The sequence below is a fragment of the Pelodiscus sinensis genome, chromosome 16, assembly GCF_052426305.1.
Source record: "Pelodiscus sinensis isolate ZL-2025 chromosome 16, ASM5242630v1, whole genome shotgun sequence".
NCBI lineage: Eukaryota > Metazoa > Chordata > Testudines > Trionychidae > Pelodiscus > Pelodiscus sinensis.
Genome location: NC_143067.1, coordinates 14,441,107 through 14,462,711, shown reverse-complemented (window position 1 = coordinate 14,462,711; position 21,605 = coordinate 14,441,107). Strand labels below are relative to the sequence as shown.

The 21,605-nt window shown below is 38.2% G+C and overlaps 1 protein-coding gene across 7 annotated transcripts in view; it reads right to left on the bottom strand.

Annotated features, from left to right (window-relative positions):
- Nucleotides 1-21,605, bottom strand: part of CDKL3 (cyclin dependent kinase like 3) — a 38,277-nt gene that overhangs the window by 12,010 nt on the left and 4,662 nt on the right. For 5 of the 7 annotated variants that reach the window (XM_025181220.3, XM_025181217.3, XM_025181214.3 and 2 more), the window contains 10 exons: nucleotides 21,351-21,545; nucleotides 19,384-19,562; nucleotides 17,787-17,899; nucleotides 16,048-16,187; nucleotides 13,036-13,124; nucleotides 7,826-7,979; nucleotides 4,332-4,666; nucleotides 2,759-2,849; nucleotides 1,470-1,626; nucleotides 464-561 (listed from right to left, as the gene is read on the bottom strand). In XM_025181220.3, the coding sequence (XP_025037005.1) occupies nucleotides 464-561; nucleotides 1,470-1,626; nucleotides 2,759-2,849; nucleotides 4,332-4,666; nucleotides 7,826-7,979; nucleotides 13,036-13,124; nucleotides 16,048-16,187; nucleotides 17,787-17,899; nucleotides 19,384-19,562; nucleotides 21,351-21,545 (1,551 nt within the window). Of the gene's footprint in view, nucleotides 1-463; nucleotides 653-1,469; nucleotides 1,627-2,758; nucleotides 2,850-4,331; nucleotides 4,667-7,825; nucleotides 7,980-13,035; nucleotides 13,125-16,047; nucleotides 16,188-17,786; nucleotides 17,900-19,383; nucleotides 19,563-21,350; nucleotides 21,546-21,605 lie in introns of all 7 variants that reach the window. The other 2 variants (XR_012896363.2, XM_075900394.2) reach the window with 2 other exon arrangements.

Here is a 21,605-nt window from a genome sequence, read left to right as displayed (position 1 = left end):
GTTACTGAACAAGGGAAACTTATAGCTGTTAATTAGCTCTAATTTACTCCTAAATGTCTTCTAAGAGCCCAGTAAGCAGTGGAAGTATTGGTAATGCTGCTAGAGGGACAATACTGACATCCTGTAGTTTGGCAAATTCTCTGGTTCAGCACCAATCAGGTCCCAAGGTTGCTGGACTAGAGATACAATATCTGGTTTTTAATGAGCTCTTGATTTTAAGTTTTCATCCAATTTCCAGCTAAGTTGACTAAAACACAAAACTTGGTGATTTTCTCTCATGTTCACATAGTTAGTCAACAGCCCAGCCTGCAAAACTTCTTTACTAAACAAACATATAGTATTAAATAAACTTAAAAAACAAAACTCTATAAAGTGCTACCAGATCATTTGTTGTTTTTTAAGTTTATCCAGTACAGACTAATTTGGCTACCCCCTGAAGCTTCAAGATAAAGTATTAATTTACCTCTTGTTTTTCTTGATTCTGATCCACATTTAATAAAGATGGTATTTTAGATACTTCAGATTTCTTTGACTCTCTCTTCAGCACTTTTACCTGTTTAACTTTTACAAATAGATACCTCATTATTTCCACATATTGTATTTTTCCTTTGTACATGCTCCTTCAGTTTCATCTTCTACGTTTAATTCATTACTGTTGAAATAGTGTTGAGGAAGAAAACCAGGGTCATACTGAAATTTGAGTATGGAGATTACAGAAGAAGACAACCGTAACTGAATATGAGATTCAGTTCCCATTTAAATTCAGGCTGATCATTTTATAATTACAAAATCCAATTATAGGACACTATAAAAGGTGTCCATTTGGAAACACACCTGCTGTTACTTAAATTGGACTCTAGATGTCATTATTTTCCAAAAGCAAACAAGGTAGGTGAGGTAATATCTTTTCTTGGACCAGCTTCTGTTGGTGAGAAAGACAAGCTTTTGAGCTTACACAGATCTCTTGTCCAGAAGCTGGTCTAATAAAAGATACTACCTCACCAAGCTTGTCTCTCCAATAACCTGGTACCAGCATAGCTACATTTTAACTGCCTATAACAATGGAAGATATTGCTGTTTCTCTAGAAATCCACATTGAAGCTTATTTGTCTGGCACTTCACATTCATAAAATAAAATAAAATAAAATAAAATAAAATAAAATAAAATAAAATAAAAATAATCTGACAAAAAATTCCGAACTATATTGAAGGTTTATTTAACAAGTTAAAAATAAACGACCTCTTTAAAAGATGGTGCTAACTTTGATTTGCAAATGAGAATGCTTATCCAGTTCAAAGACTCAGATGAATGCACAGCAGTGATTTTGTCTAATTTGATGCCTTTTTTTCCTCAGCACCTTCCATCAAAATCACATATTGGTATGTAAGTCTTGGTTAGATTAACCCTTCTCTTCAACTAGCACTTGATGCAGATTTGAAAACAGCAAAAGTCAATTATAATTTCATACCTTCCATTCCTTTCATCTCTTTTTGTTGTGCTGTTGTTGTCAGTTCTGGGAAATGGATGTCTTTCTTCTCAGATTTTGAAATACTGCGTTTCTTTCGGTTGGCTGTCTGCTCAATCTGAGCAGCTCGTTCATACATTGTGACTTTTTCTGTTTGAGTCTAAATGGAAATCACAATATATTTAAAACTGTATTTGATATGAGTATGGCTGTTATCTGTATGTTTCTTGGCATGTTTCAACTACACAGAGTAAAATACATTAAAAGTTCAAATGTCAATAGTGTTCCAAAAGCCATGGTCTTCATGTGCTAGAACAATTTCTCAAACTGGGCCACGAGCCCACTTTTGGAAAGCTACTAGTGGGCCTGTGCCACTTAGTTTACCTAAAGGGTAGGTAACCACGGAACTTCACAGCTCCGAATGGCTCCAGTTCACTGTTTCCAGCTATGTGGAGCCGCGGAAAGTGGCATGGTCTAGGCCACCACTTCCTACGGCTCCCCTTGGCTGAAAACAGCAAACCGGGGTCAATGGACTATGGACACTTTAGGTAAACAAAGCGGTGCAGCCTGCAGCTCACTTTGAGAAACACTGTGCTAGAGAAAGCTAACTATATATTACTTCCAGTTATGAATCACCATTATGAGATAAGAGAACATTTAGAATTTTTATCTTTCAAAAACGGTCTATCATACTACTGTAAATCTTGCTTCTTTCTAGGTGATGGTGTCTGGGGACATAGGCATTTACATCACCATGTATAGTTAGCCAACTTACTAATTTAAAGATGAAGAACAGAAGCATGCAATTATTTTGCCATACCTCTTTGCAGGTGGGAATGGTCAGTTGACCTGAGACACAGCAGATAAGTGTATTTGTTAATACCAAAAAGTGGGATTGTTGGGAGGATGATAGGGTTATGAAAATTGGTCAAGGATTATCATGGAGAAAACTGAATGCTAGTGAGAAAGATGTAAGTGAAAGTGTAAAACTCTCTCTGAAATATAAGGGAAAAGCTGGATTTACTGAAGTCAATGGTGAAACACCCATTTATGGGTCCAGGATCTCATCCAGAGTCTGAATTTCTTTTATTCTAGTTTCTGGAGCTGCCCCCTTCACCTGGGAGTCTCCAGAAGCCTTATCTCTCCTGTTCTTATATAAGAGTTTCACAATGTAGACATCTTATTATTTGTCTACAGGAAACATAAAAATAGATAAGACAATAGGATAAAAAGCAGACTATTATGGAAAGGAGAACAGGTTTATTTATAAGTTACCAGTTTTGTAAACATACTTGAGCCAGTGTTCCATCATCCTGTCTGTTTGGACCTATTTGTCCCACTGACTGCCAAGGGCTTCTCCTTTTCTTTGCTTTTTCGGGTAGCCTATTATAAATAAATATGACTATAATATGCAACATTAATTGTTGGCTAAGTACTATAAGCTCTCATTGTGTAAACAAACATGCACATTCACAAATGTATTCTAAATTAGATTTGCTGGTGGGGATGGTGTCTGCATCTGAGAACAGACATATCTCAACAAAAGACAGAACTATGTAGCACTTTAAAGACTAACAAGATGGTTTATTAGGTGATGAACTTTCGTGGGCCAGACCCACTTCCTCAGATCAATTTGTGGAATAAAGTTGGCACAACCATATACACCAAAGTGATACAATAAAAAAAAATTAACACATATGAAATTGAAAAATCAAATTTTAGAACAGAGTGGGAGTGAAGGGGGAAGGTTTGTGTCTGTGAGGTAATGATAGTAGGGGTGATAATTAGGGAAGCTATCTTTGTAATGGGTGAGATAATTAGAATCTTTGTTGAGACCCATACATAAAGTGTCAAATTTAAGCATGAATGACAATTCTGAAGCTTCTCTTTGAAGTCTGGAGTTAAAATCTCTTTGAAGCAATATGCATGTTTTAAGGTCATTGAGAGAATGGTCAGTATGGCTGAAATGGCAAGCAACAGCTTTCTCTCTGTGAGAGAGTCTTATGTCTGTTTTGTGTGTATTGATTCTTTGGCGAAGTGTCTAGACCAGACTAACATGGCTGCATCTCTATCATTATATCTCAACAAAGCCCTGGACGCTGCTATTTAATAGTAATATTTAGCATTTAAACACAACATTCATGTTCTAATTATTTTAATGACATTAACTAATTCATTTTATACCATTCTTGTAAGATGATAGGAAATATTATTCCCAATAGGATGGGAAACAGACAAAAGAAAGGCTAAGGTCACTGATCTAAGATCATAAAGGGAGTCACGGTTAGGGAAAGGATTCATATGCAGAAGCTCCAGCTTTGAGACCTTTCCTCTGACAATGCATCTATCTACATCTCCCATAATATTTACAGATACCCATCACCATCACCATACTGCAGCCACTTTTGCACTGCTCACCCTCCAGCCAGAGGACCACATTGCCAACCTGTTAAAATCTGAAAAGCTACATTTGAAAAAAAAAGTAGTCTATTATAGGGATCTTCTTCTGAAAGACCAGTTGCTGTCATTTCAATAGAGGTGTGACCTGTAGAAATGACTGTTCTATCTTTGACCCAAGAAACCTGACCTGGCTCAAACCATATCAGGATGGGTAATCTCCCAGGCTCCATCTCTGTACTAAAGATGAAGCAGCCACAAGGGATGCACTGTCAAGTGTCACTGTCACAGCTGGCCTTTGAGCCTAAGTCATACAGAACATTATCCAAATGAAAGAATTATTCATTTGATCGAACCATCACTAGGTACATAAATATGGTAAAACTGAATTAATTTCAAAATATACTTTTATTAAATAAAGATTATTTATTCAAGCATTACCTCACCATGTAAGCAATCGGCTCTAACCTTGTATTGGAGTGTGGGAAAGGTGAATTGAAATTTGCAGCTGTAAGGTTCCCACAATTTGGATTGATGGGTGGCATTGTTATACAAACGGCTATTAGTGGAGCATCTTCCTTCACACCGCTGGGATCATGGCTAGCAGCTACAGTGGTGGTTATATCAGTGATTGCAGGTTTATTCTCTTGAGGAAAACTGGGAGGATTCTGTGAGGAGGGAGTCCATTGACTAACTGCATCTTCTTGTTCAATCTTTTTTATCTCTGTAATCTCTGGTTTCCCACCTTTCAGTTTTGTACCTTTTACTTTTAAGTCCTTGGATTTTTTGTCCTTTTCAATGTCCTGGAACAGATACTACATCAAAATATATATACAGTCTGAAACATAAAATGTCACCAAATTGAGTCTGCTAGATCCTGGTCATGTGAGGGGTTCAGTGTCTTCCAATTCCAATTGAGTTCAGTGAGAGTGGAGAGTACTTACTGCCCTGCAAGTCTGGGCCTTACCATTGTTTATGCTTTGGAAGTCCTAATGCTCTTTTCAGAACAACAAAGGTCTATTTTTAGAACCTTTAAATTCATTTTTTCAAATTCAAGCATTAAATGATGATGCCAATACCCTTTTACCATTTTAAAATAAATAATAATAAACTATTATATAGCTGTCCCACTAGAGGAAAACAAACTGCATTTTTTACACCAAGTTTGTTTCATGGAAACTCCTTTGCCATTTAATAGCTTGAAAACTTCTAAAAATCAAAGTTTTAATAAAAGGACCATTTAACTTGGCAGCCACATAGCAGAATAAAACTCCAGCTACCGCTTAAAATTAATAACAACAAAAGTTTCAAGTCAGTAGTTTAATGTGAGATCTCATTTTCTTTTTCCCAGTCCTTGCTCCTCAGAGCTGAGGTTACTCTGTTGATGATGACTGGCCAGAGCAGATAGGATACCAACAATAATATTGGGACATTGCAACAACAGGTAAGTGACATTTCCCCCATCTCTTAAATGAAGGTCTAGCAAGCTACTAGAACTATGTTTCCCCCATATTTCCCTTGATTTGATTCTTGTTCTGTGTCTTTTAGGAGGACTACAGTCCTAGGGTTGGTTGGAGGGTGACATAACAAATGAACCAAACATATGTACAAAAGGTAGCTGCTGACAGGCCAAACAATCACTTCTATACATAGTGATTAGGAAGTGCCTTTATCTCTTGAAGGGTTCTGAGTCTAGTGCCAGAAGTCAGGTCATTCCTAGGCCTCACTGCTCTCGATCAGCACTAGCTTGCTTCACTCACCAGCTCATCTCCTATTCCCCAAATAGGTTTATTCCCCCAATTTTAAGTTGTAGATCAGCTGGTGAGGGAAGCATGTTGCCAACAGAAGGAAGAACAGAACAGGAGCTACTCAGGGGAGAAACAGAGAATGAGTGAATGTGAGTGAGAGAGAGAGTGCGTAGGCAGACGCAGCTGTTTGCCCTGTCAAAGGCTTCCTTCCCGCTGAGGACTCACTTTTATTTTTGGCTTCCCACCCACAAACTGAGCCTAACACTTTGATCTTCCTCTCTGTCTACCCTCGCTAGACCCAGAGAAGGGAAGGAGAGGGGAAAATATCACTTACCTAACAGTAGGCAATTAGCTTCTGGTCAGGATGTTATCAGCAGAATAACCTTCATAAATGCCTTCATCTAGGAAATAGGATGTGGCCTGAGAAAAACAAAACGTTAACTAAATTTAGACCACTCATTTGAATATATTTTTCTACTGCTCTAAATGGAATCTGGAATTAAAGGATCTCTCCAACCTGAAAAGTGTAGCTAGGGGAACAAAAGGAACATGCTTTAAAGAGACACGCAGTCAACAAAAAAATTAACACTTCTGTCAGAATACTGCTACAAGTAACAACCAAAATTACTTACTGTAACTAAAAGCAATTAAAGACAAAATCCTCTATTTTTTTATTTTTATCATTTGACAGTACTACGTGTAAGGTCAGTTCATCTTTTTATAACCAGTCAAACTCTTGTTTAATTTGTGTTGGTCATTCACACAACAGAGAACATTAAACAAAAAAATTTTTTACAAATAGGGAGGTGCGATTGCAAAACCATAGAATTTGCGAAGTACTTTTAATTTGTTTTGAAATTGACTGGGTTTTAGATTAATGATGTCTCTTTAAGACAGTGCTATTTGTTTCTGGAATATTATGATTATTCCAGAACCTAGCATCTCCATATAGTGTCAGTGTTGCTATTTGTATTTTATTGGTGTTTCTGAACAACACTAACGCTATAGATTACTCTAATGGCAGTGGTCTCAAGACAGGGTATGTGTTTTCATCTGTCTTTGGAAAGTGTTTAGCACAATTTTGGTGCTATCACAATATGAATAAATAATAATTTGCAAATCTCCAAAGAAAACTTTTCTGCTCCCTAGTTTGAGGATCACTTTACAATTGGAAGTATCTTTGGTATTATTGTCCCAAAACATCTGTAGTATGAATGGCAGTAGAAAGCGTTATATATACAGGTAGCTAGCATGTAGGTTAGGAAGTCACAGAGGACCCTCAGAATGTCTTTGAAGCTTCCCTCTTTCATTGCCTTTTCATCAGATTTACTCCAGTTACAGACATCTAGACGTTTAGTTCATCAAAGAATTTAAGCATCTGCTTAAGACTTTCCCTAAAGTTAAGCATGTATTTAAATGCTTTGCTTCATTAGGGTTGACTTCTGAATTAGGGCCCCAATGAATATATCAAAATATAAAATACAGCTGGTCCCCGATTTGCAAACGGTCGAGTTACAATTGTTCACATTTATGATCAAAGCTCCCATGAAGCGGTCGTAAAGGCGGTCCCCGAGTTACACACGTGACCTGCACTTACAAACAGCGCGGTCGCTATGTAACTCAATGGGGTCCGAGTTACAAACAAATTGAGTTACGGCCAAGTGTTTGGTCCGTAACTCATTCGTAACTTGGGGAGAGGCTGTAGTGATTAATAATTTTGTTTCATTTTGATAACATACGTCTCTCTAAATGTAACAGGCCACATTAATTCTTACTGTAACTACACTGACTTCAAAGACACAGTCCAATCTATTGCAGTAGAACCTCAGAGTTATGAACATAGGAGTTTCAAACTGACCAGTCAACCACATACCTCATTTGGAACCAGAAATACACAATCAGGAAGCGGGGGGCGGGGGGGAAGGGGCGTGAAGCAAATACAGTACATTATTGTATTAAACTACTAAAAAAAAGGAATGCAGCATTTTTCTTCTGCATAGTAAAGTTTCAAAGCTATATTAAGTCAATGTTCAGCCACTGACAGAACAACTGTAATGTTTTGTTCAGAGTTATAAACATTTCAAAGTTACGAGCAGTCCCCATTCATGAGGTGTTTGTAACTCTAAGGTTCTATTATACCTCTATATTGTATTTTTACAGTTTAAGATGATAATTTAGGCCAGCAATAAATATTTTAAGAAAGTTAATTCTCACCTTCCCAGCCACTGGACCATTCTGAGAGATATTAATCTGAACAGTTCTCTTTTCATCTTTTATTAGTTCAATCTCTTTATTATTCTCTCTGAGTTTTGAAAGAGAATTTAACTTTGCTTCCTGAAATAATTTAGCCTTCAATTCTGGTAAGAATCTGATAAAGTGAAATGTTCTTTTTATTTTCATATATATAGTTTTTTTCTTAACATTTTATGGCCAATACTTAATTCTTTACATAACAAATTTACCTGCCCAATATCTCATTAGCAGATATATACATGATGACACTATATTTGCTATAAACTATAAAGCATGTCAATAAAGGACGTAGTATCTTTTACAAATTTAATTTTGGCTCTTTGGACAAAGGTTTTCAAAAAGTGTTTGGTATTAAGCAAACTATGATCCTTATAAAATCTTTTTCACACAGCAAAATGTATTCAAGTTCAATTTTAATGTTGACAAATTATGTACCAGCCTATTTATTGTTGTTCTAAAGTCCAAGGAAAATTCTTGACTTCACATAGTAACAAGATCTCTTTTGAGCTCTGACTGATTCAACAAATGTTTCACTAGCTCTGCAACATTTTTAAGATATGCTTTAGGGTTTCTTTTTCCCCCCTAAATTCTTGAAACCAGCATAATTAGTCCTGCAAAAAGGAAATTTCACACTTATATAGTTTGCATACTATTGTTTTGCATCAGGTCTAATTAGCAGTTAGTTATACTTACAAACTGAAAAGTATGGTGTTATTCTAAATCATTAATTCAATTTCATGTTTTGTTTTGTTTTTTTTCTGGCCACTAGAAATCAGTTTCAAGAAGCATGGCTGACACTAGTTCTCAGAACTATAACACAGAGAAACTAAACTATTGAAATTATTGTACACAACTGGTACAACAGACAGCTGGAATATCAAACTTTTATGGCTCATCTACACTCAAAACTTGCATCTGTATAATTACATCTTCCAATGGCAAGAAAAATCCACATCCTTGAGAGCATAACTATAGAAAACCTACCCTGTAGTGTAGACAGTGCTAGGTTGATGAAAGAATTCTTCCATCAATCTAGCTACTGCTTCTCAGGGAGGCAAATAATCTATAGTGATATGAGAAACTCTCCCTTCAGCATAAGTAATGTCTACTCTTGTTTTGTCTTTGCTAAAACAGCACTATGTCACTCAAGGGTGTAAAAAATATGCCCCTAAGGTAGGAATATGAAAGTGTAACAGTTTACACGTTATATGAAGACACCCATCCCACCATGTATGCGCACCGACTCCAGACTGCCCCCATCAGAGGCAGCAGTGTAGGGTGGGAGGAAGAAGCCATCTGCCCCCTCCTGTGTATAACTGCTGAAATTTCAGAAGTTATACAATCACATAATTAAACACATTTTAACATCACTACTCTAAGGTGACTTAAACCCCAGAGTAGACAGCTGTAGGATCTTACATGTAGACATACCCCATGAAGCACTACAGCAGTTCAGCTGAAACACAGTTGTGCTGCTGTAGTGTTTTAGGTGTAGACATTATGCCTGCTTCTCTGAGGGTGTGTATACTGGGAAAAAATATACATTTTTGCATGCAAAAGGAATGTAATTCCCCTGCTCACATATACATACTTGCATTAGGTTTCACTGAGATAAAACAGAAGTGTAGCTTCTGTAGCATAGGCAGTGGCAAGCAGCAGCAAGGACTAGCCACCTCAAGTATAACTCCTGGGTACATTCTCTGGGTGGCTAGCCCATGCCAATATTTGCCACTGCACATGCTACCATGGTTACACTACTATTTTTAGCACATTAGCTGAATGGGAATTAATGAGTCAATGTGTATGCGCATTGGGAATTGCATCCCCAGGTCAAAAACAGGGCCCTACCAAATTCATGATCACAGAAAAAGCATCACACACAGTGAAATCTGGTCTTCCACCACAGTGATATATGGTCTTTTGTGTGCTTTTATCCTATACTGTACCAGTTTCATGATAGAGACCAATTTTTCTCATATTGGGGGCCCTAACAAAATAAGAGTTACAGTGGGGTTACAAGAGAGTTACAGGGGAGTCACGATCTGTCACCCTTACTCCTGTATTGCCTTCAGAGCTGAGCAGCCAGAGAGAGAGAACGATTGGTTGGGTGCCCAGCTCTGAAGGCAGCACCACCACCAGCAGCAACACAGCAGTCAGGGTAGTAGTACTGCAACCTCTCTGCAATAACTTTGTGACCCCCGCCCCCCAACTCCTTTTTTGGGTCAGGAAGCCTATAATTACAACACCATGAAACTCCAGAAATCCAACCAACTTCAGTGGGCATCAGAACAGGTCCTATAAGTAAAGCTGGCTAACTACTGACATACCGGACAGTGTGGTGTAATATAAAGCAGTGTGGTATAACAAAGTTTTAGGAATGGCTGCATTACCGATGAGTGATGAAATTAAGAGTAAATTAGAAAGGCTAGCCCAAAAGAATTTTGATAAAATCTTTATTCTACCAACACCATCATGTCCTCTGTATGGCTAGGTCTACACTGCAAAGAAAAGTTTGAAAAATATAAGCAAATTGCAAACTGCAATTTGTATATCTTTTTCTGCTTTTCTTTTGAAAGAGGCTGTCCCCAAATTTGGCCCCTCTATACGGTGCCAAATTTCGGAAAAACCTCCTCTTTCAGCACATCCATTCTTCCTTGTAGAACGAGGATTACAGGGATGGTGAAAAAATGCGTCCACCTTTTCAGAAATTGTTCCAAAAAAGCAAACGTGTTCCTTGGATGCGGCAAAGCAAAGCTCTACAGTCTAGACTTAGCCTACGTATTAGAGAAAATCTATTTTCCAAAATGCTTTAGAATTTGTAAAATGCTACTGAAACATTTTTAAGGTTGCAAAGTCAAGCTCTACAAGGCTATGTCTACACCGCACTGTAGTTGGAAATAAGATACCCAATTTGAACTATGCAAATTCAGTGTCTTATTTCAATCAGATTTCAAAATAGCTTATTTTGTAATTTGGCACTGTCTACACAGCACCAAATTTCAAAATAACCCGCTATTCCGAAACGTCCCTTACTCCTCGTGGAATGAGGTTTACAGGGACATCGGAATAGTGAGCCTGAAATAACAGGCTTGCTATTAAGATATGGGATAGCTTTTTTGGGATACTCAGGCATCCCGAAATAGTGTTGCAGAGTAGACGTAGCCTAAATTAGGAAATGCCAGAATTAAGGTGACCTTAATTTGGATCCCCTGTGCATATGCTTTATGATACAGTCTTTAATAACATGATTACATAGTATTTTTCCACAAGTTTCTCATTCCAATCCTACAGTCTGCTTTGGGACTTGCTTTCTGAGTCCAAATTCCCCTTACCACGCTTATTTCTCCCCATCTACTTATCCAATCCTAATCTCCTTTCTCAGCCTCCCACTACACCCTGTTCCAGATTCCAGTCCCAAACTCCCTTTCCCTCCTCAGGCTCCAGACTTTCCTCCCAGTCTCATTATTCTTTTCCCCTCAATTCATAGCTTTAATCTGCTTGCCCCACCTATTTCCATTTCTCTTCCTTCTCCCCCACTCTCAATCCCATTTGACTGCTTGCCTCTTTTTACTCTTTTCCTACCCCATGGTCCAGCTTCTGTCCCCACTGCATTTGAAGATGGCTTCTTCCTCCATCCTGCCTGGGTGTCAGCCAGATCAGGGGGCACTGAAGGCTGTGAAGAGACAGGCTCTTTGCTCTCAGCACCACTGCCTGGTCTCACCTCATCCCAGAGCAGATGAGAGCCATTAAGGGAAATCCCAGTTTTGCCCCTGAGCTTTGGGAAGAAGGGAACATGCTCAGGCACTCTGTGGCAATGCATATGCAGAGACTGGTCAATACCAGGACCTAGGAGTAGATGAAGTATTCTTAGGATGGAATTTTTGGAAATTTTAGCTACTAAAATGAAAGAAGTCTCAAGCGCACACAAAGTAATTTTGCAAAGGCTTGTAACTTGCTCAGACTTGGATTTTTACTAGGATAGCAAAAAGTATATCCATGAGACAAATGTCAAGGTCTTGTTCTCAAACAATGGCTATGACAGTGCTGTTCAAAGCAAAAATTGCCAGTATTTTTTAACACAGGCAAAAACATATTTTCTTTTCCTTCAGTCTCAAAAACAACAGAACCATTTTTACTAAAATTTGTAAGAAAAACAATCGGCCAGTGGTAGACACCTGGCATGTAAAATATTAGCCCAAGAAGTTAAAGCAACTGAAAACCAGGTCTTATAGTGAGAATTGTTGGGCAACCTTAATAATAGAGAGTGCTGCCACCCCCGCTTATAATTATACAGTAGTTTTTCTGGTTAGATGTGTAGCTTTATACGTTACTATTTATGTTCTTGGCAGTATTTTCAGATTTTCTGTAATTGTATCAGTGCTTTGAATTCCAGGATTTCTTCCATTTAATTTGCTATTTTTACTTTATAAACGAATCACCAAATCAAAATGACAGAGAAGTAAAATGTCCCTTGTTTTTATGTTATATAAAGGCTTGGGAATATTCAATTATATCTCATATGGGGGTAAAATTCATTTTCTGTGATTTATGCAGAATTAGCAGTGATTATTTTATGATGGACAAAGGGCTGAGTCCTTCAACTAGTGTAAGTTATCACAGCACTATTAAAGTCAACACAATCATGATGACTTACCACATTGGAGGAGCTGGCCCACTATAATAGGGCCATGATCAGAATTTCTGAAATCACTCCTGTATCAAAGCCTTTTGGGAGGACATAACAGCTAACATTTCTCAATTTATCTTATAGACCTTTTTTCCTAAAAGCCTCATCTTCAATTTTGGGGACACTTCCATATTCTTATTCCCATCTCTGGTTTACTGTTGGCAGGAAGAACAGCTGTAATTTATGTCCTCATCTACTCTAGATCCACCAACTGGGCAGAGTGGGTTCAAGAAATAAATGAAGCATAACTTTCATCATGATCTACTACCTACAAGGATGCTGAATTCTTTTAGATCTTAAGGATAAAACAGACAGTCATTGAATGTTCCTATAACTTCACAGAAATACATTTGGTTTCAATTATTACCCTTGTATATTTGTATATCACATACTTCCTTATGTATTGTAGCTCTTACAACACTCATATAAATTATTAAAAATCCGAAAAGGCTTTTGATGTTGTAGTGGCCAACAAAATATTTACTTTTCAATAAATCCATCTCTAGTAAAATAGTCATGCTGCAGCAAATCTGTAGAAGAGATCCTATCACTGGGATCCATTTGTAGACATGCCTGTAAAACATTAGAAGGATTATTTTAGAAGGAATTTTTAATCACATATGTTAAGTATAATATAAGCCCGCGGTCACCGACCAGTAGATCGCGATCTACTGGTAGATCTCGGAGGCTCTAAGAGTAGCTCTTGAGCCCTCTCTGAACTGTGCACCTGCGCAGTACATTTACATTAGATTTCCTCATTTGAGGAGCAGCTACTCACCAAGCAACAGCACAGATGAGTAGCTGCGAGAAATGGTGGGAATTTTTTTTTAAAGTAGCAGTATAAGGATTGGGGAAAGCAAGTGATGGAGAAGAGGAGAATAGAGAGGGCGGGGCTTCAAGGAAGGGGTGGGGCGGTAGATCTTGGCTTGGTCTGTCATTCAAAAAGTGATCTTGGGTGTAAAAAGGTTGGAGACCACTGATATAAGCAATGTTGTGTATTACTGCCTGTAATAATAGTGTAACACAGGCTTGCAATTAACTAAATTTTAGAGCTGTTAGTATATTTGTATTCACACAACCTGAGATTTGTAGCCATACAAATTCTATAGTATAGTCCAATCCTGTTAGATATAATGTCTCATTAAGAGTCCAAGCATCTTTCAGGTATTTCACTATTCACTGCCTCTATGTTCTCATCTGTTCTTCCTATACAGCTGAAAGTCCTCTATAACATTATTCCACTGATTTTTTTTGTTATTGCACCATGCTTCAGTATTGCCTATTACATCTAGGTCCTCTTCTACAGCTATACAATCCAGTTCAATTATTTTCACTGTAAAGCTTTTTGTGTTGGTATAGATATTTTAGGAACAGATCTCTAGCTGTAACCAAACTCTGTTCAGTGTCAGTTGGGTGGAAGATGGCTCTAAGCCATCATTATCTCCTCCTACTTAAGAGGGTTGGAAAAGGGAGTGACATCAAGCAGGTTCTAGCAACTTAAACCAACCAAGGATTTTCTCCCATCAGGGTGGGAATGGGGGTGCCTTTACTTTCTCTTTAGGGCAGTTTTCACACTATCAAGGAAGCCTAAGTGACCAAGCATCTGGCCCTTCCATAATTATATTTGATTGTGTGCCTTTGTTCATTTAACTCCTTACTCTGATACCTTGTTGCTATTCTTGAATTTAACTAAGCAGTCTCAACCTGGCCTTCCTCTATGCTGTGTATAATTTATGACCTATCCTTTATAGGATGCAGTTTTCTTTGTATTACTAACATCCTTAGATGTTTTCCAGATGTCTTTGTCCAATCAGAGCTTGGGATGTAAAATCCCATTTAATCAGTAATTGATAAAACATAATGTTTAATACTTAAATAGAACTGTTAACTGCTAAATGGACTCCATGGGCGAGGGGCCATTCCAACATAGGGGGACAGGAGTGGCCTCATGGCATGGCATGGCAAGCCTGGTCAGAATGGAGCAGTCCCCTGCCTATGGCATGGGTGAAGGGCTGCTTCAGCTCAGCTGGGCCTGCTGTGCTGTGGGCTGCTCTGGCCAGGTGAGGCCTGCCACAGGTGGGGACTGCTTGGGCTGGGCCAGGCCTGCTGCAATGTAAGCTGCTCCAGCCAGGCCTGGCCTGCTGTGGACGTGGGCTGTCATGGCTGGGCCAGACCCACCACAGGTGGGGTGGAGCTGCTCCAGCCCAGCTGGGCTCTCAGTTAACGGGTTAACCAGTGACATCCCTAATCAGAGTGCTTCTTGGCACCTGTTGATTTTCTCTCAGGTCCTCATTTAAATAATAGCCCAAAATCATGGTAGCTTCCTTTGTCAGTAGGGTTGCCAGGTGTCCGGTTTTGAACCGGGCAGTCCAGTATTTGAGCTTTCTGTTTGGGAAACAAATTGAGAAAATATAAATGAGAAAATATAAATGTCCGGTATTTTCTAAATAAGATGTAATGTAGATTGTGATGTAATGTCGAGTGTGTCCCGTATTTTTGTTGAAACCATCTGGCAACCCTATTTATTAGCACTTTGGTTATGGTGAAGCCCATCATTTCTATCTAGGTTTCATCTTCCTCAGAGGTCCTAAGTGCCCTCTCCTTTACATCTTATTTTCATCTAGTGTCCTGCTATAAAAAGGGAAACAGGAACAACCTGGGAAACTACAGACCAGTCAACTTAACTTCTGTGCCAGGAAAGATAATGGAGCAAATAATTAAGGAATTCATCTGCAAACATCTGGAAGATAATAAGGTGCTAGCCAGCATGGATTTGTAAAGAACAAATCATGTCAAACCAATGTGATAGCTTTCTTTGATAGGATAAGAAGTCTTGTAGATAATAGGGAAGTGGTAGATGTTGTGTACCTAGACTTTAGTAAAGCATTTGATAAGGTCTCGCATGACCTTCTTATCAATAAACTAGGGAAATACAACCTCGATGGTGCTTGGTCCTGCCGTGAGGGCAGCGGTCTGGACTTGATAATTTCACGAGGTCCCTTCCAGTTCTAGCATGCTATGATTCTATGATACTACACCAGGACTACTCAACGTGTGGCCTGCGGGCCACATGCGGTCCATTTGTTTGCAGCCCTCAGGGTGGGATCCTTTGAACAAGGTCTCCACTGGAAACACACTCCACAATGGTGAGGCATCTCCCAGGCGGGGTAAGCACTGAAAGATGCAAGCAGATGGGCTGGCTGGAACAGACGGGTACAGGGTGTTGGCGTTTCTAGCCCCCAGAGAGGAGGTGCTGTGAATGCCGGGGCATTGTGGGAAGTATTTTGTATTCATGCTCGTCAGTGTGAAAGAAACTATTTGCATATATATTTGCATGGATATGCAACCACACTTAAGTTGCAGCCCTCAGTATGTGCTGTGAGTCTCATTGTGGCTCCCGGGGCTTCCAAAATTGAGTAACCCTGTACTACACATTATGTATAGTTACAAATAATAATCATCAGCAAGCATGATACTCAGACCTCTTCTAACATACATGAACCATATCTGCCAGTAGTGCACAGAGTTTAGGATACTTTTTCCTTGCATTTTTAGGGTGCTGGACTTCTGGAAGGACCACCCCTGAAAAAACTGGACTCTTTATAAAAATACTCTGAAGATGAGGTGTCAAATGCCCTGAAAGAAAATACAGTTTTCAAAATTCACTGTGAACAGTCAATAAATTAGTGTGCTTAAAATACATATAATTGACTATAAATACAGTACTCTTATTCTATTATTCATAAGGATGGCTAAGATTAGTTTAATTTAAAATCTCTCAGCAAAAATGCCTTTAATTTTCAAAGTAAAGATGAAAAATATTCAGCAACAATGTCAGCTTTCTGTTTTTCCCTCTATGCTTTCCCTCCCAAAGAGGAAAGCAAATATTATCTGCAGTGTAGAACAACTCTCTACTGAAGGTATCTGCTTTTTATATAGTTTCAGACTTGTAGCAAACTACATAAAAAGCAGATCTGTCCAGTATTTGCATCTATAACTGCTGCTGATGATGATCAGAACAAACTACTCCAGCAGCATGAATAAGGATATTCACTATGAAAGGATTTTTACAATTAGAATTCTCCTTCTTATAGTTTCAGTGTTCTGAGGATAAAATAAACAGGACTTACATTGCTGCAGATCTGAAGCTCAGTGCAAAAGAGAAAAGACAGTACTCAAATAGTAGTAGTGATTATTTGTTTCCAATTGGGAGGATGTATCCAGTGGGGTCATAATGGTGTGAGTCCTGGATCCAGTTTTGTTATTTTTATAATGACTTGTATAATGTAGTGGAGAGTATGCTTATAAAATTAGTACATTACACCAAATTGGGAGGGGACACAAGCACTTTGAAGGAAAGGATTAGAATTAAAAACAACCTTGAAAAATAAGAGAATTGGCCTGAATTCAGCAAGATGAAATTCAATAAAGATAAAAGCAAAGTATTTTACTTAGGAAGGAAAAATCAAATACACAACTACAAAATGGATATAACTGATGAGATAGTAGTACTGTCAAAAAGTATGTGGGGATTACAGTGCATCACAATTTGAATATAAATCACCAATGTGATGCAGTTGCTAAAAAGACTAAAATCATTCCACGGTGGCAGAAGTGTCGTATGTAAGACATGGGAGGGAACTGTCCTGTTCGACTTGGCACTAGTGAGGCCTAAACAGGAGTACAGAGTCCATTTTGGGTGCTACAATTTAAGAAAGATCTAGATAAACTAGAAAGAATCCAGATGAGAGCAAAAAAATTATAAAAGGTGTAGAAAACCTGATTGCGAGGATGTATTTTAAAAAAGTAGGAATGTTTAATCCTGAGAAAAGAAGATGGAGGAGGGATTCTGATAACAGTCTTCAAATATATTAAGGACTGTTATAAATAAGTCAGGAATCAATTGTTCTTCAGGTCTACTGAAAGTAAAACAAGAATAAATGTGCTTAATCTACAGCAAGGGAGAATTGGGTTAGATAATAGGAAAAACTTTCTAACTATAAAGGTAATTAAGTTATTGAATACGCTTCCAAGGAAGGTTGTGGAATCTCCATCACTGGAGGTTTGAAAGAAAAGGCTTGGTCTAGGACAGGTCAAGGAGTACTACTTGTTGATGAGTTCTAAAGGTCCCTTCCACCTGACATTTCTATGATTTATAGAATCATCAATCAAATGGATATACTGTAACAATGTTTTTCTTAAATATTGTCTGCATTATACCCCAGCAATACTCACCTACTTTTGTCACAATTTTATGGAGTAGGTCTAGGTCAGAGCTGCTGGGTAGATAAGGATTTCCAGTGGCCATCTCAATAATCATACAACCTAAAGCCCAGATGTCCACAGGTCTAAGATCAGGAAATGAACAAAGTGTTCAACAATACATAAAGACTAATGCTAAGATAAAACATATTTGAAGAGAACTGATATTTTAAAATAAATGTTTTAAAAGAATTAAAATATCTCTTAGGCTATGTCTATATTGTGGCGCTATTTCGGGATACTGAAAGTATCCCGAAATAGCTATTCCGCGTCTTTTGAGCAAACCTGTTATTTCGAAATACAACAGGCTCGCTATTCCGACGTCCCTGTAAGCCTCATTCCACAAGAAGGAAGGGACGTTTAGGAATAGTGCTCTATTTCAAAATTAACTTGAAATAAGCTACGCAATTTGTGCAGCTCAAATTGCATATCTTATTTCGAGCTCCGAGTGCACACCCTAAGATAGCAAAATATTTGACAATACAAAAGGATAAAACAGACTTAGCCGCACTTTAAAATATCTTCCCAATTAAAAAATAATATTGCAGCATTTCACTGAGAAATTCCTTTAGTTTGTGTAATTGTATATGAAGACCTACAATTGTATATGAAGAGCTACAAAACTATCTAGTAAGACAGTCCTTACATGTGTGTAGCAGCATTAACATGTATTATGAGTGAATTTGGCATATTACTCTCCAAAAGCTATACTTAACAGCAGAACTTTAATTAGCATATTCATATTGAATTGCTAAATATTTCTGTATCTTGTTTCATGACATTTCTCTTAATCCTCTTTTTGTGACTCAGATAATATCCCTAATCTGATTAAAGATTATGATTTTGGTATAGTAACACTTAAAGGATTACCATCTGTCTAGGAACTATACAACAAGTATTGAGAAGCTGCATAGTCTACAAATTTAGAGTATTCTGTTTAATGGTAGACTATGCACCACTGAAGTCAGTAAAAGTTCAATTGCTTCAAGATCAAGCCATAAATTCATATAAGTGAGCCCATATATGTGAACATTTTATTGGGTATTGGGAATGCATTTCTGTTATTATTTTACTCTCCCCTAACAAAACAAAAGCCACTCTTTAAAACATGTGACAGAGCATATTTAAGGTGCCCCTACTATGCCCAGACACTAGGGATTTAATTTGTTGAAGTGATTTTAAATTGCTTTGTTGGTTTAACATGATTTTTATATGAAAATTATTCCACATACGGGTAAATTAATTTCTGGATTTTGTCAATACAGATAGTCCCCGACTTGCGAACGAGTTACGTTCCAAACACTTGGTCGTAACTCGATCTATTTGTAAGTTGGATTCCATTCATTTAAATGTGACCGCGCTGTTCGTAAGTGTGGATCGCGCGTTCATAACTTGGGGATCGGCTGTAATGCGCTTAATGGGAGGTTGGTCATAAGTACAAACAGTCATAAGTTGATGTGTTCGTAACTCAGGGACCACCTGTAGTACTATAGTGCACTAAAAAATGTAAGGTCTAAAAATCGTTCTCCATGCCACCTTAATAATAAGGTATATAAATAAAAACACATACTTCCCATATGTGGTGTCTTTTAATACCAGTTCGGGAGCCCTGTACCATCGTGTGGCCACGTAATCTGTATACACATCACCAGGGGCAGCTAATGTCCGAGCAAAACCGAAATCACATAGTTTAGTAATTCCCGTCTGTGAAACTAAGATATTCTCAGGTTTGATATCACGATGTATGACCTGGACAAAAGAAGGAAAGCCAAATTTACCTTAATAATAAAAGGGATTCTGTAAATAAAGATTACTCTCAAAGAGCATGGACTGAAACAAACACATAAATGTTGCCACTTCTGATCACAGCAACAGCAACAGCCTAACATGTATGGCAAGGGTGGGGAGCCTTTTTGGGTCAGGGGCCGCTGACCAACAGAAAAATCAGTCCGGGGCTGCACACTAGTGAGAAGCAAAAAAGAAAAAACAAACCCTCACTGAAGTGGCCCCCATATGAGAAAGAGAAAGACACTCTCCATACTCCCCTTGCACACCACACCCTGGGGGGCCCAGGCTAATAGATTTTGTGTGCTCTAGCCCTTCAGTGGGACGTGATGGAGGAGCTGGAGTGCCAGCATGGGCTCCTCAATACTAGGAGAAAGCCCCGAGCCTCAGGGGCTGGATCCAGACAAGCTGGGTCCACATCGGGCCCTTGAACCTTAGGTTCCCCACCTCTGGTGTATGGGGTGAAGAGAAAAAGAGAACTAACAATGCATGCCAACCCACACTTCAAAATAAAGAAAAAAATAGTTACCCTGAAGGCCAGGAAAGAAACTGCAAAAAAGAGACAGAGCTGGGGATGTAAAGCAATGTGCTGTAAAGAAACTGCCCTGAAAATCTGAAACTGGAAGCTACAATGGTGTAGTCAGTTAATAAGAAAGCAATAAATAATTAGAAATGGACAAGAACCATAACCAAAGTCCAGATCTGGACCCAGGGTTGTCCTTACCTAGGCACAGAATACACAGTTGCATAGGGAACCTGAACATTTGGGGCACCACTGGGTCTTAGTGTCCACTCACCCATGTCTTCCTATCCCTATTCTACTACTCTACTCTAATACCATTAACTCACAAACATCCCACTCTCCCTACCTCTAATATCATCAATTCACAGACACTTACTTACCTTCCAAATATGATTTGTCCTTTTCATATTTGTTCATTTTTTTTTAATTGTATCCTTTGGTATATATGGTTGTGACTACTTTCTTCCACTATTTGATCTGAGGAAGTGGGTCTGGCCCACGAAAGCTCATCATCTAATAAACCATCTTGTTAGTCTTTAAAGTGCTACATTGTCCTGCATTTTGCTTCAACTACCCCAGACTAACACGGCTACATTTCTATCACTATCCCTATTCTGTGGCTCTGCTTCCTATGGGGAGAATCTATTTAACTTAAAAGTGAAAAAGCCTGCTAGACCTGTTAGCAGAACACTGAACCCATGAAAGAGCAATTCAAATAGTAATGAAACCATTTAACAGGAAATTGCCAGCCCCCCTCCCCCCCCTCCCCAGTACATACTGTCAGAATTTGAATTTTCTATGTTAGTCTACAGGACCTTAGTTTAAAATTTGCTTTAAAAATATTTCATTAGTGTGTTGCTGAAAATTGTAAAATCTCATCTCTAAAAAACTGCCCCCTCCTCGGCTGCTATTGAACTGCTATAACATTGCATAAACCCCCATAAATCCTAAGAATGGCTCTATCTGAATTCAAACAATGTGGACAAAGCCCACCACTGAGAATAACAGTACATAACCTTTTAATGCATTTCACCTTTCAGTGCACAAGAGCTTCACTTTTAAAAATTAAAATTCAGTTGGAAGCATGTAGGTCATTATTATGAAACTAGAGTTTCCTTAAATAAAAAATTAAATTTTTCAAACTCTGAAAGACAAAACACGATGTAAAACCAGAAAATATAGTGCCATTTTGTTTTAATCTTACTTTGTGGCTTCTATGGAGCACTTACATTGTTGCTGTGGAGATACTCAATTGCTCGAAGGATCTGGAAGAGGTATTTTCTAAGTCTTTTATTATCCAATCCATGACAGTAATGCTGTAGCTCATCTAAAATTGTATGATCAATAAATTCAAACACCAAATGAATTTTTTTTTTCTGTCTAAATACTTCAATCAGGTTGACCAGGTTTTCATGGCGAAATTGCTGTTGGTGAGAGAAAATAAAACATTCTACTATAGCTTTTCCATATTTATTTCCATTGGG